This window comes from Zingiber officinale, chromosome 5B (genome assembly GCF_018446385.1).
Source record: "Zingiber officinale cultivar Zhangliang chromosome 5B, Zo_v1.1, whole genome shotgun sequence".
In the NCBI taxonomy this organism is placed as follows: Eukaryota; Viridiplantae; Streptophyta; class Magnoliopsida; order Zingiberales; family Zingiberaceae; genus Zingiber; species Zingiber officinale.
In genome coordinates, this window is record NC_055995.1 from 103809547 (window position 1) to 103824887 (window position 15341).

General features: G+C 33.5%; 1 protein-coding gene across 1 annotated transcript; it reads left to right on the plus strand.

Annotated features, from left to right (window-relative positions):
* Positions 1-274: 274 nt before the first annotated feature.
* LOC121985253 (ethylene-responsive transcription factor ERF071-like) lies at positions 275-1197 on the plus strand. The gene is made up of 2 exons (XM_042538578.1): positions 275-451; positions 527-1197. The coding sequence occupies exons 1-2, from the start codon at positions 370-372 to the stop codon at positions 985-987; spliced, it is 543 nt and encodes a 180-aa protein (XP_042394512.1). The 5' UTR covers positions 275-369; the 3' UTR covers positions 988-1197.
* Positions 1198-15341: the final 14144 nt, after the last annotated feature.

A 15341-nucleotide genomic window follows, 5' to 3' on the forward strand; every position in this document is an offset into this window, starting at 1 on the left:
GTCCCTCGATCACCGCCGCAGGGAGGGAGGGGGGCGGATGCGGACATCGGCTGTGCGAAACCTGTCGCCGTTATGTCTCGGACGGAGGAGGCAATACAACTGCTGTGGGTGCTGGCGATCGTACGGCCCGAACGCAACGTCGCGCCCCTTTCCTACTCTTTACCCTCAACAGCAGCACGTGCGCTTTTCTTTGAAAAATTTAAAATTCGGAAAACCAAACTGTTTGAGAAATTGGCAATTGATTAAATAGAGAAATTAGGCTTTAAAATGGGGAGGAGAATGGGTGGGGTTGAAGTGGAGTCGTGGCAGTAGTGCTCTTCCTGAAGAGTTTTGTTCATTTATTTCGCTGGAGGCGTAGAAGAAGAAGAGATGTGCGGCGGAGCGATCATCTCCGTGGCCTTCATGGATGGCCACGATACTATCTCCGGCGCGGAAAGCCTTCCTTCTCACGGTAACGTTCTCATCGTCTTCCTACTTTAATCGATGGGTTTGATTTCTTAAGGTTTGCTCGCGATTTTTGGTGCAGCTGAGTGTAAGAGGAAGAAGCCGGCGGAGGAGAGGCGTCGGAAGACGAAATACCGGGGCATACGGCGGCGGCCGTGGGGAAAGTGGGCGGCGGAGATACGGGATCCGAGGAAGGGGGCGAGGGTTTGGTTGGGCACGTACGCGACGGCGGAGGAGGCAGCGCGGGCGTACGATGCGGCGGCAATCGAGATCCGCGGGAGCAAAGCCAAACTTAACTTCTCCGAGGCGGCGCCGGATCCGACGAGAAAGAAGAGGTCTGCCTCCGCAGCGTGGGAGGAGAGCCCGGGTTCGTCCGGCGAGGCCCCGGTGGCGATGGGGGAGGAGCTGCTGGAGCGGATCTCGAGCCTGGAGACGTTCTTGGGGCTGGAGCACGTGGAGTCGACGGCCGCCTCGAGTGCGGCGGTGGTGGAGGACGTAGGGTTCGACAGAGCGACGTCGTGGGATGATCTCCGGTTCGTGTGACGGTCGCCGACTCGCCGAGTTCGTTTGACGGTCACGACGTGTGACGGTAGCCCGCGGACCGCGAGTGGACGGCTGTGATGTGAAGCGTAGCCATTTTGTTATTTCGTGGATTCGAATACCCTTGCCGTTGTATAAAAAATGTCAGCATATGATATATTATTATGATTTTGGAATTAGAATATATTATGCAAAACGTCCTTTTTTTTCTCCTCCATATTTTTTCTTATTAATTAGAGCTGCAACATGGTAATTGCCTACAATTTTGACTCAATTTCAAGATCAACCTGACATTTTTTAAAGAATTTAAAAACAATTAGTTCCTCAAACATTATATATGATTATTTTTTATTAATGAATTTTTTTTCTAAAATATAAATTAAATATCAAATAATATATAATATTTAAAATGAATGTGACATGATTAAATAATATAATAAAAAATATAAACATCAGATTATTTTGAGATTTTTACAAGATCTTAATAAATTATCATTAACATTTTAACCTTTTCAAATAAAAAAATAATAATTGTACTTTTAAAATTATCCCGACTTTTAAAGTTATTCAAATTGAGTTTGTAAAGTAGAAATAGTTTGGCCAATTAAAAAATAATAATTAATTTTAAAGGATTCTTAGCTAATTATGGTAAAGTAGAAAAAAATCCCACAACTTGAATTTTGCATGTAATCTCCACCCATAAAAAACTTTGTTTCCACTCCCTGCATGCAAAATTTTATTTGCTTCAACTCCCTCATGCAAATATTGTGACCTAATTGCCCTTCAAATTTTTAGGTACAAAAAGTCCAAAAATGAGTATAATTCCTCTTAAATTCAGCACTTTACATTAGAATCGAGTATATTTTCTATTAAATTGAGTATATTTTTTTCATGTTTTAATATAATTCCTCTTAAATTCAGCACCATGTAAAAAGAAAATCTAGTATATTTTCTATCCAATTAAGTATCATTTAAAAAAAATCTAGTATATTTTCTATCCAATTGAGTATCATTTAAATAAAATATAGTATATTCGAGTATATTTTCTATTAAAATTGCCCTTCATATTTTTTAGGTATAAATAGTCTAAAAATGAGTATAATTCCTATTAAATTCAGCATTTTAAACTAGAATCGAGTATATTTTCTATTTAATTGAGTACGATTTTTTTCCTATTTAATATAATTCCTCCTAAATTCAGTACCATTTGAAAAAAATCTAGTATATTTTTTATCTAATTGAGTATCATTTAAAGAAAATCTAGTATATTTTCCATCTAATTGAGTACCATTTAAAGAAAATTTAGTATATTTTCCATCCAATTGAGGTGGGAAAAAAATCGTACTCAATTTGATAGAAAATATACTAGATTCTAATTTAATGTACTGAATTTAAAAAGATTTATACTCATTTTTAAACTTTTTATACTTAAAATATCAGAGGCAATTAAGTAAGTATATTATACTAGGGAGTGAAAACAAAGAATTTTTTCAATGGGGAATATATGCAAAGTTGTGTTTGCAAGTCTTATAAAGACTGCATACAAATTTTCCCTTATTTTATTACCATCACTTTCATCAAATCGCATCTTTCTTCAAATAAAAGATTTTTATTATACAACTTATATTCTCATTTCATTTGTCATTTGTTTAGTTTTAGTTGTTACCTTTCTCATTTCACTTGTCATGTGTTTACTTTCCGTCATTACCTTATCAAACTCAAATTTTATAGTCTTTAAAATACAAAACAAGTCCTTTTAACGGTTTAATAACAATATCAATATCAATATTTTCTACTTGAAAAAATTTACTAATAATGTTGATTGCATATAACGATTTATACCAAATCGTTATTCCAAATAAAAAGTTTAAAAATTTCAAGTTGATATGTCATCAAGGACTCAACTTCATTCTTTATTTTAGGATCCTCATTCGTGTTTATTAAGCCAATTAAAGCGTCTCTTGTTTTTAAAAATTTACTTTCTACCTGACTTTTCTAATGTATCATGATAATAACTCATGTTAGACCTTCTGCATGATCTTTGAAAAATTTGTTTCATTTGATAGAAGAGGACCTCATACAATGACATAATTTTGGGATAATAATTTATCATATTACAAATGTCAAGTTAACGCTATGACATCGACATAGAGTATAAAAAGCTTTAGGATTTAATTTAAGTAAGATTATCTGAACACCATTGTGCTTTCTTTCCTATTTGATTCATTGTCGTACCTTGACTTCTTATATCATCAATATCAATATCAAATTCAAGATTTCTAATGCATTTTTTAGTTCAATCAAAAGTTCATGTCCTCATGTATCATCTACCTCAAAAATGTTTTCCAATATTCTTCTACCATTACAAAATTTATAATGTTTTCCAATATTCTTCTACCATTACAAAATTTATTGAATCATCCACACAACTTATTACAAGAGACAACATTTATAATCTAGTATAACTAAATATTTTACATTTTAACGTTTACAATAATTACATTCTTCATTTAAGTTGTCAACGATATCAATTCATTTTAAATTTTAGGATCAAGATATGTATAATGCATCTTTTGGTGATAAAAAAGTGAATACGTTCACCATCAATGTCCCCGCCAATCCATCCGAGGGCCAGTACGGAGGAGGTAATGTGTGATGCATCTCTTGTATTTGAATACAATGGATGTACTTTTGCATTATTGAATCAAATTAACTCAACAATTATTTCAAACATTTGCAATAAGGCACTATTGTTTTCAACATAATTTTTTTTCACAATCTCCTAAAAATGCTAAATTAATTATAGCAAAGGTAATTACACTCACTTTGACGGCCCTCATAATCTGTCCTATAGTTAGAGGGTGAAAGGATTTTTTTTTTAAGGGCATGCGTTCGTCAAGAATTGACCCCTTAACTTATTGTAGTAAAGTTATCACCCTTTGCTCCATTTTTTGTTAGTCAATGTACACTGCTCTGAACGCTCCAACTACGCTCTACAACCCCGACAACCAGGAGTTTCAAACTTAGTATTTCTGTTGTCGATATAACTTATTTATTGCATTACTTGTACTTCATCGTTGTATATTTGTGAACTTATAGTGATTGTCCAAATTAAACGCTCAACGAGCGTGGGCCTTAGAGTAGGAGTCGCCCAAGGCTCCGAACCAAGTAAAAATACTTGGGTCTTATTGTGTGTGTGTTTTATTTGTTATTCCGCTGCTTTACTTGAACGTTTTCGAAAACGATAAGTGGAAGCCACGAGCGCTATTCACCCCCCCCCCCCTCTAGTGCTTCTCGATCCAACAATTGGTATCAGAGCTAGACCGCTTTGAATTGGTGAAACATCAATCGAGCAGGGGGGTTCCTTTTTGAAAAGCAAAATTAGATATCATTTTTGTTAAAAATAAACCATTGGTCGGTATTATCAAGATATCGCATTTTCAAAAACTTTGTAAAAATATTTTTTTTAATATTTTATTAATATTTTTTTTAAATTAGTGAATTGTTAGTTTTCTCTTAATCCCGCATTGCTAATCCAAGACCAAGTTTTGGAACAAAGTTTCTTGTTTTTCTTGTGCGAGATTGTTTTTCTAAAATGACTCTTCAAGAAGGCTATAACACTGATCGCCCACCGCTCTTCACTGGAGAAAACTTCGGCTACTGAAAGGGTCGAATGGAGTCGTACCTCCAAACGCATTTTGAAGTCTGGATGATCATCAAAACTGGTCTAGATCTTCCAACTGACGACGCTGGCAAACCTATCCCATGCGAGAACTGGGATGCAACACTCATAAAGAAGGTAGAAGCAAACGCCAAAGCAACGTATACACTGCAGTGCAGACTAACCAATGAGGAGCTGAACCGCGTTGGCCCGTTCTCGAGTGCCAAAGAACTTTGGGAGAAGCTAATTGAGCTACACGAAGGTACTTCCAATACGAAAGTAAATAAGCATGATTTAATAGACGAATTATTTGAGCAGACTAATACTACTCCGGCCGAGGAAGGTGTTGTGTTGGTTGCAGGTACAAGCAAGACAAAGGAGACTAGAAAGAAGAAGGTGTTGAAGGCAACATGGTCTGAGTCATCAGACAAATCTGAATCCGACGAAGAAGAACAAACGAGCTTTCTCGCTCTACCGGTACAAGCGAACATCGTCGAAACCGAGTCCGAGTTCGAGTTCGAAATCGAGAGTGAATCAAATATCGAGTCCGAGCGAAGCCACGGATCCGTATCCATTTATGAGGGACCTAACTCCACTGTAAGTTCTCTATTCATCGGTACTCAAGTAAACGATTTACAAAAGTTAGTTTCTTATTTGTTAAGGAAATTAGCTAAATCCAACGTCCGGGTTAAGTCACTCCAAAAGGAGGTAACAACCCTTAAGGAAGTGACTAACTCGAGTCCTTTGACTGAGCCAGTTCAAATTGAAAGCTCAACTCAAGTCCAACAACTTGAGGAAGAAAATTTCAATTTGAAAACTTAAGTCAAAAAACTTAAAGACACGTTGGAACGATTTACATTGGGTTCCAAGAATCTTAATCTGATTCTTGGAAAACAACGAGTCATTTACAACAAATCCGGACTTGGATTTAAAACCAAACACAAATATAAGTCTTACTCATCACTTGTAAATAGAAATAATAGAAACTTAGTCCAATCATGGGTCCCCAAGTCAAACCCGACTAATAAAGTCGGACTTGGTCAGTATTGGGTCCCCAAGGATCTAGTCCATTACCTTGATATACCATATCGAGGCTATGATCCAAGGGGAGCCAATAGAAAAATTATCTGGATAAATAGATAAAATCTCTTGATGATTGCTTATTTTCTTTTCTTTATAATATGTATGTTTAGATTAGGATAGATTAAGGACCTAGACGTAATTTACACTTGTTTAGTTAAACCTAGGGGTTTCAAAAAAGGAAATTAAATATATGATTTCGTTGAAAGGCTCTGTCTAAAAGTGGTGAATGATCACATACCCAAGAAGGCCTAGTGCCTCGCTACAGCCTGGGAGTCAATCTTTGAAATGTGTATTTAATTGACTAATTAGAAAACCTAAGTCTAACTCAAATGTAAATTAATCCTTAGGCATAATCTAAATTAAAAGATAACCATCTCACAAAACTATATACGATTCTCTGATTCATAACTTAGAATCGGGTGAGATGAACCTAGGATGAACTTAGTCGAATTTATTTAAACTAAGTTAATTTAATCTAATTAATCAACCTTAATCAATTTAATAAATTTAACTTAATTATTTTAAAATCATAATTATTTTAAAATTTTTAATTAATAATTATTTTAAAATCATAATTAATTTCATAATTATTTTAAAAATCTTAATTAATAATTATTTTAAAAATCTTAATTAATAATTATTTTAAAATTCATAATTAATTTCATAATTATTTTAAAAATCGTAATTCATAATTATTTTAAAATCAAAATTAATTTCATAATTATTTTAAAAATCGTAATTCATAATCATAATTATTTTAAAAATCTTAATTCATAATTATTTTAAAATCATAATTAATTTCATAATTATTTTAAAAATCTTAATTCATAATTATTTTAAAATCACAATTAATTTCAAAATCTCATTTAATTTTATGAATAATTTTAAAATCTTAATTAATTTCAAAATGTCAACTATTTTTAAATCATAATTAAATTATGATTAATTTCAAAATCATTATCTACAAAATTATAATTTTCAAATCATAATAATTTCAAATTTTAAATCATTAATTATTAAATTTTCAATTTTTAAATCATATAATAATTAATTTTCAAATTACAGTTAATTCAAAATTTTAATGATAATTAATTTTTAAAATCTCAATTAATTCTCAAATCATATTTTCAAATTAATTATATTTCCAAAATCTTCAAAATTTTAAATGTTTACTCATTTGAAATTCAAACTCATTAAATTTTCAAACTAACCTCAATTCCAAATATTGACAAGAATTAAATAAAGTTAACTTCGTCTCACACTCACTCATAAGCTGAACATGCTTGATAACCTAGAATGGGTGAGATAGAAATTTAGAAAAATTATATGTAACAATTGCTATGCTTGGACTCTAGGACCCTAAGAATCTATTAAGGTATTAATTAAGGGGGAGTGAAGGGAGTCAAGTTTTTTTTAAGTTAAAGATTTCTTTTTAAAAGGAATTCAATTTTTTTTAAAATAAACATCAAATATTTCATCAAGTTCAAATATTTTATTATCTAGAAAAATAAGTCTTTGAAAAAGTATTTTTTTTAAGTGTCGATGTATTTAACTAAGTTTTTCTTAAAAATCTTTTCAAAAGCTAAGTATTTAACTAGGCTTTTATGAAAAATCCCTTTAAGCTAAGTACTTAACTAAGTTTTTTATGAAAATCTATTTTAATCCAAATACTTAATTAAGCTTTTATCAACATCTTTTTATCAAATTTATTTTTGCTAAGTTTTTATAATTTTTAAGGATTTATCAAAGTCTTTTAAAGCTAAGTTTCTTAATCAACTTCTTTTGAAAGCGAAGTACTTGACAAAATAATTATTTTTAAAGCATTTTCAAAACTAAAAATTTAGCTAAGTTTTCTTTGGAAAGGCTCTGACAGTTTCAATATTTACGTTTATCCAAGTTTTTTTTTATAAAAAATGGGCTAAGTATTTTCAAAAAATTCCTAATGCTAAGTTTTCAAAAGCTAAATTTTGCTAAGTTCTACCTTTCAGGGGGAGCTTAAGATTACATAGAATATTTTTCTCTCTACTTGTTCTTTTTTATTTATGTCAAAGGGGGAACGAAAAGTCAAAGTTAAGTAAATTAAGAATTTAAACATGAAAAGAGGAAGCATAGGTGTTGATTTCAAATTATTTCATTTATGCTCATGTTTAACTTTCTGTATTTACTGTCATATTTTTTTGCTTAACTTTGAACCGTGTTCCATAATAAAAAAGGGGGAGATTATTGGTGCGGGAAGCATCCGACAATCGAACTGGCATTTTGATTATGTCAAAAGGTTCAAGTTAAGTTGGTTTGTTATCTAATGTGTGTAAATGAGATTGCAAGAAAGTCCTAGGGTTACTTAGGCAAAAGTCCTAACTGCAGTTAGGCAGGTGGAAAATCCTAGGGGGTGGTAACCCTAGCTAGGTCTTAGGGGGTGGTAATCCTAAGTGAAGAAAAGTCCTAACTGCGGTTAGGCAAAGAGAAAACCTTAGGTGTGGTAACCCTAGGTTCTAGGGGGTGGTAACCCTAGGTCCTAGAGGGTTGTAACCTTAGGCGGAAAGTCTTGGCGAGTCGAAGCTTCGGGCAAAAATCCTAGGGTAACCCTAGGTGGAAATCCTGGTGTCGCGAACCAGGTGACAGTTTGGACGGGTCGTGGAACGGGCGTCCAGCATGAAAACTGGAAGACTTGAGCGCCGAGCAAAAAGCCCAGTCGGTCTGGAGGACCGAACTGGCAAAAGATAACTTCTCCTGAGTGGAGTAGGTGAGGACGCGTTCCCCGCGAAAGAAACAGTAGGCGTTGGTTCGACCTAGAGTTTCCGGTAGGAAATCCGAAGTCAGAACTGGACAACCCAAAAGCTATCAACTTATTTATTTTATTTGCTATTTGTCTAACTCTGTTTTGTAGGAAACTAACATTTCTACAGGGTCAGACTTAGCCATGATTGATCGACCGAACGGTCTGATCGGTCGACTGAATCGCAGCACAAAAGGACCAGATTTCCATATTATAGACCAGGTTCAGTCGAGGGATCGGTTGACCGAACCTGGGGATCAGTCGACCTAACCAAGGATGGGAGCTGACCAGATCGAAGCGAGGGGATCGGATCGGATGAGGTGGTCATCTGATCGGTCGACCGAATCTTGGGATCGGTCGACCGATCCAAGGATAGGAGTTGACTAGATCGAAACGGAGCGAGCAGATCGGATGAGGAGGAGATCATCTGATCGGTCAACCGAACGCAGGGATCGGTCGACCGATCCGCTTCGGGTCAAACCTGATCCCGAGCTTTGAGGATCTGGATCAGTCTTGCAGAGGCTATAAAAGGAGCCTCGGGAAGCAGCTTCGAGAACAACGAGAACTGAACAACTTGTGCTCTTGTACGCTGCTCTGAACGCTTCAACTATGCTCTACAACCCCGATGACCAGGAGTTTCAAACTTAGTATTTCTGTTGTCGGTATAACTTATTTATTGCATTACTTGTACTTCATCATTGTATATTTGCGAACTTATAGTGATTGCTCAAAGTAAACGCTCAACGAGCGTGAGCCTTGGAGTAGAAGTCGTTTAAGGCTCCGAACCAAGTAAAAATATTTGGGTCTTATTGTGTGTGTGTTTTATTTGTTATTCCGTTGCTTTACTCGAACGTTTTCGAAAACGATAAGTGAAAGCCACGAGCAATATTCATCCCCCCTCTAGCGCTTCTCGATCCAACAGTAGCCCTATGTAATGAGAAGTCTTGGAATAGTAAACTTCAAGCATGCGTGACCGACTAATTTCCGGTCGATCGCGTACAGTCGACCATACCAGCGAATTCTTAATACTATTAATACTGTTTTACTTTACTATTTTATATATATTGTGCTAATGCAGTGTTATAGATAAGTCTTAGTAGATCAAATTGATCAGACACTAAGCAGGACCAAAGAAAGTCTAAATAGGTCTGAAGGATTAGATCTTTGGCAAGTAAATGAAGGCAAATACTATAAAAAAGAGAGATCCAATGAGGACGAGCCCAATAGAGTTGTAGGTGATGGTCCAGTTTAGATCTATTTTGGAAGTCTAAGTTGAGACTCTGACTAGATCCTGATCTTGATAAAATAGAATCTAAGTCATAAATTTTTTTATTTTATTTGTGAGTTAACTCTATTTTATAGGATATTTTTATTATTTGAATTAACATATTTTATAGAAACTGAGTTAAAATAAAAAAATTAGTCTCATAAATAGTACTTTCGATTTATATTGATAATTGTTAGTAGACTTTGTATCGACGTAAGACGTGCCAATTAAAAAAATAATAAAAAAAACGAGAAGCCGCTGCTGGTTAATTAAACATAACATTTAAAAACAATAGAAAAGAGTAAATATATGTCTTATATAATAGTTTCCATATGTAATAATCAGATGTCACGCAATGCTTTTAATGGTGGCTGAATCGTCAAATGATGAATGATAAATTTTAACATAAAATCTGAATAATGAATCGTCAATGATCAACATAAAGTTTGAATAATGTTTTAGCTTAGTTAAAAAATAAATAAACAGTTAGCCAATGGGAATTCTCATTAGAAATTAATCATCATTAATTTCTATGATGCAACTCCGATGCAATAAAACAATTAGTGATTTAAGAGAGATATAAAATCACATCTTACTCTGATGTGACTCTAAGAAACAAATTGATTTAAGAAAGAAGCTTCAAGTAGCTGGCTAACTCAAGCTAATTAATTAGGTAAAAAGTAATCTCTCTTGCATGCAATTAATAATTGTACTATGAAAAATATTAATTCTTTGAGGCAAAGTCTTAAACCAAATAATCAATCTCAATCCATGAAAGATACAGTCAATATTTCAAAGATGAAGAACAAACAGTTCACCAACTCTTTTACTTATGAAGGATCTTAGTCAATGATCGACGAGGACTTTTTTTGGTGTTTGGTAGTGCGAGCAACACAAAATAGGGCATGTGTTCCATTGAATCCAAACCCACGTATCAATGACTTTATTGGAGATGAACTCAGAGATGGGGATATTTCTTCTATGAATTGATTGACGTGAACTCAGGTCATAGATCTATTTATGTTTTAAGAAGATAGGGGCCATGACAAATGAGTGATATAGGTGAAAATTTTAAATGGTAAACTTGGAATTTTGGTCTCAGATAGAGGCATCTTCACGATAAAAAGAAAAATATTGCAGGTATTTTGGCATTAATTTTTGAGATTTCATAAGTGTTTTTTTATTTGAAGAGATCTTTACTTTGCACTTACATAGTATCTTCTATATATATATATATATATATATATATATATATATAACGAGTATTATGTAATACCCCATTGTACTCTCAACCGTATGATATAGAATTTGAATATTAAGGGTGCGTTTGGTTCAAGTCATCATGTATAACCTTGGTTATGTGATTACTAGGTAATCACATAACCAAGGTTATAGGGAATAAAACATAACCAAATGTTATTTGGTTCAACTTAGGTAATGCAACAAAAACTTATTTGTTTGAAAGTTTAAATGAATACCCTACTTTAATATTTTACCGTATTACCCTCAGTTACAAAACTAACTATACATATTATTATTATTTATTTATTTATTTTTTAATGTTTTTTTACTTTTCTTTTTCTTATATATTTTTTTACTTTTTATGTGTTTTTTTATTTTTTAATGTTTTTATATTTTTATATTATTTATATTTATATTTTTTATTTTTTTACATTTTTTTAATTTTAATTTTTAGTTATTTATTTTATTTTTAAAATTTTTAATTTTTTATAATTTTTTTTTATTTTTTAAATTTTTAAAAAAATTTAAGTTTTCAAAATTTTTAAAAAATTTTTATAAATTTTTTTTTAACATTTTTTAAATTTTTATTTTTTATTTTTAATTTTTTTAAAAAATTATTTATTTTTTTTAAAAAATAAATTTTTAAATTTTTTAAAACATTTTTTTTTTACATTTTTTAATATTTTTTTTTACATTTTTTTCTCTTTTTTTTCATGTTTTTTCTTATCGGAGGGTATTTTTGGTAAAAAAAATTCGTTAACCCCGGAATCAAGAAAAACCTTAGTTTTCTGAGGTTTTTCGATTCCGGGCTGCATGACCCTTTTGCTGACGTGTCGGGCATGGAATATTACTTGGGAATCATCGAATACCTAAACCAAACAAGGTTTTTGTTGATAAACCAAGGTTATCAAGAATAACCCGAATCAAACGCACCCTAAGAGTCTTTTTTTCATTTACTGAAGCTTATAACTTAGTTGTCTCTTTAGAATCAAGATATTGGAATCTCTAGTTAATATGGTTAGAATCAAGAATTTTATTTAAGTAATAGAAGTTAATAGCAAGAAATAATAAGAAGAAAATAAGTTGCAGCCGGGATTCGAACCCACGAGCCGGGCCTTAAGCAGAACGCAGCCCACCAACAGACCAACCAAACTTTTCTTAACTAAACCTATATCGAAATATATTTAAGTAGTACTAGTTAACAGAAACCTTAGAGTATTAAAAGGAAGAACTTAGGGATTAATCACGAAACCTAAATTCTTTCCTCACCCTTTCTCCTCTCACGCGGCGTCGACACTCCTTCTTTCGGGTGGAACAGGACTGGAGCTAGGGCTCTTCCTCCGGTGGCCGGCGGGGGGTTTTTCCGATAGCTTCTCACATCTTCGGGACCGTCTCACCAAGGAGAACAAGTAGATAGGGAGGGATCGTTGAGAAAGCATGTCCACCCGAAACCCTAGAGCAGTGGAAGCCTTCTTCTTCGGCTGTAAGTCCAAGAAACCCAAGGTAAGTTGCTACTCACCTGCAGTAGGATAGCTCCGAGGTTTATTCCTTGTTCCTTTCTTTGTGTCTGAAGCTTTAAACGAAACCTTAGAGTTTGTTTGTAAGTGAACTGTTGTTAGGGATTTAAAGGAGATTCCCGAAGCTTTGCATGAGTTTCCAGTAGAAATTCTCCTTTTTTTTTTTGGTTCCTGCCGTGAGTTCTTTAAGAAGAGGAGAAGGGGGTTTGAAATAGTATGGATAGTTGGTTCTAGAAGTGTTATGATCTCAATTTTGACCCAAACTTTCTGTTGCAACCTTGATGAACCTGCTCGGTTCTTATGGGGTTTTACAAGCTTCGAAAATTGGGTTGCTTTGCAAAAAGGTTAAGCTGTGAATTTGTTGTATAGGTTTGTTTTAAGTTTTACATCAAGTTCAACTTGATTTTATGCAAAGAAAAGGGGCACAAGTAGCTCCCTTGGGGTTGTTGTGAAATTCGGCTATTTAGCTGAACATGAGAAGGCATAGATTGTTGATTAGCATGTAGTTTTCTTTATGTTGTTACCTTATTGTTGCTACTGTCGATTTAGAGTTAGTTTTCTTCTAAAACATGTAGGTTTGTTTTTGTAGCTTAAATGCAGAAGTACGGTTAAGTAGGTATGCATATTTTACTAAAATTGAATACAGGTTTTTACTAGCAGTTTAGCATTTCAATTTTTTGATATATTCTATCATGTTGTTAGACTTTCCCTATTTGTTATTAGTTAAGCATGTGTAGTTTCCTTACTACTAGAATAGCATGAGTAGTATTGAATTATAATGTTTTCCTTGCTTTGGATTTTCTGTACAGCATTAGAACGGCTAGAAGTTTAAGAGTAGCTAGTGTGCTTTGTTTTCTTTGCTATCGGATTACACTGTACAGCTTTGGAATAGCTAGAGATTATTGAGTAGCGTGCATTCTTTGCTCTCTTTCTTTTATCTCGGTTGTAGCAAGATTTAAGGTTTTAATTCCAACAAGTTTTAGATGTAGTTTAAGCTTGTATGATATGCAGATTTTCTAGTTTTCATTGGCTATTTTTAACAAGCATGAACAGCCATGTATTCTAGTGGAAAAATAAGAGTTCTATTAAATTCTTTTAGAAGTATTAACAAGTATAAGACAGATAAAGAAAAGAAAGAAAAAGGCCAAGGCCTTAAGTAGATACCAAAATCAAGACTTTAGGGATTTTGGCACACAATGTGCTAAAGAAAATGTCGAGACATTATATATTAGAAGTATTAAAAGATAACAAGTATTTTACTTTTATCAGTGACACTGTACTGGACTCTCAGTTGTCCTTGGGTTGAGCTCCCATAGTCGTCCCTAGGTTTAGATAACCTAGTATGCAGGACTCTCAGTAATCCTTGGGCTGGGCTCCCATATTCGGTCCCTAGGTTTAGATAACCTAGTAAACCCTACTAGATTCGGGACCAGCTATCTCGGGTCTAGTTAGGGATGCGCGCATAGCAAGTACAGTTGCCGGGCCCAAGAAGAAGTTGATTATTATTTTGAAGTATTATAAATATAAGTTTTTGAACAAACAAAATAAGTTTCACATGAGTATAAAAGTATAAAAGAATAATTTTAGAACAAATGAATCAAGTTTCACTTTGTTTTAGAATTAGCAAGTTTAGTTCCCTTTTATGCTAGCATGTTATTTAGATTAGCTTACTGTACTTTGCTATTAGAAGAGCATGAGTAGCTTTACATGTTTAGCACTTCAGTATGTTTGTTTATTTACTAGTAGATGAGCATGAGTAGTTTTTCCCTTCGAGCATTCAGTTTTAGTTTTCAATATACTCACATGCATATCGAGTTTTTGTGAGTTAGATAGCGCTTACTAAGCATTTTGCTTATAGATTACATTTCCTCTTACTGCAGATAAAGGAAGGCGACAAGGTGGCGCAGATGATGTGTGATGTCAGGACTATGGAAGTCTTGGGACTAGAAAGGAGTTCCTTTAGTCTTCTTTCCTTCTTTTTAGTTTCCGCATTTTAGTTATTGTAAACATTTGAGTTGTATTTTAAGTTCATGTCATTTGAGATTATTCTGTTTAGATTGCATGTAGGATGAGTTCAGTTTAGTAAGTAGATATTTGTGTGTTGATACTTATTTAACTGCGTGGGTGTCTGATAAATGTTCCAGCCGCCTGTGGTTGATGTATAGTATGTTATGTATTAATGATTATGGTCACCGATACAGGGGAGATTCTGTCAAAATTTTTCGGTAGAGACTCCTCGTGATTTTAATCATACCGGTTAAGTAGAGTTAGTAGTTAAGTAACGGTCATCCTTAAAGTGTAGTAGTAGTAAGAAGGGTGGTCGTTACACAATTCTCTTAAACAAGCAATATACTTGATCTATGGGTAAGCCTTTAATTAGCATATTTATATTCTCCTTTGACTTTACATAATTGATGAAAATTATTCCACTTGAGATTAACTACTTAATGGTATATTATGTTTCTAAGGAATGCACATCAAGACTTACCATTATACTTGTTATTTTATGTTCTTCCAGTAGTATTTTCAGCTATCATAGTATAATATAATTGTCAGCACAAGTTTTATCCAATAGTTAGTAATGTCTTTAAGAAATAGTAAAGTTATTATGTTTTTTTTTGTAGCTTTATCTAAATCTATAAACGCAGGCTCCATGGTAGGCCAAGTTATATAAGCCATTTTTAAAGATTTTTAGAGCATTACTCCATGTGGATTTAGAATCTTTCATCTAAGATATCTAGTCAACATCATTGTATCCCTCTAACATAGTTGGATATCTTGAGTAGTGTAATTCATAACTCATTCTATATT

Coding starts and splice junctions, on each gene's coding strand:
- LOC121985253 (XM_042538578.1), top strand. CDS start 370: ATGTGCGGCGGAGCGATCATCTCCGTGGCCTTCATGGATGGCCACGAT. Junction 452..526: donor GGAAAGCCTTCCTTCTCACG/GTAACGTTCTCA, acceptor TTTTTGGTGCAG/CTGAGTGTAAGAGGAAGAAG.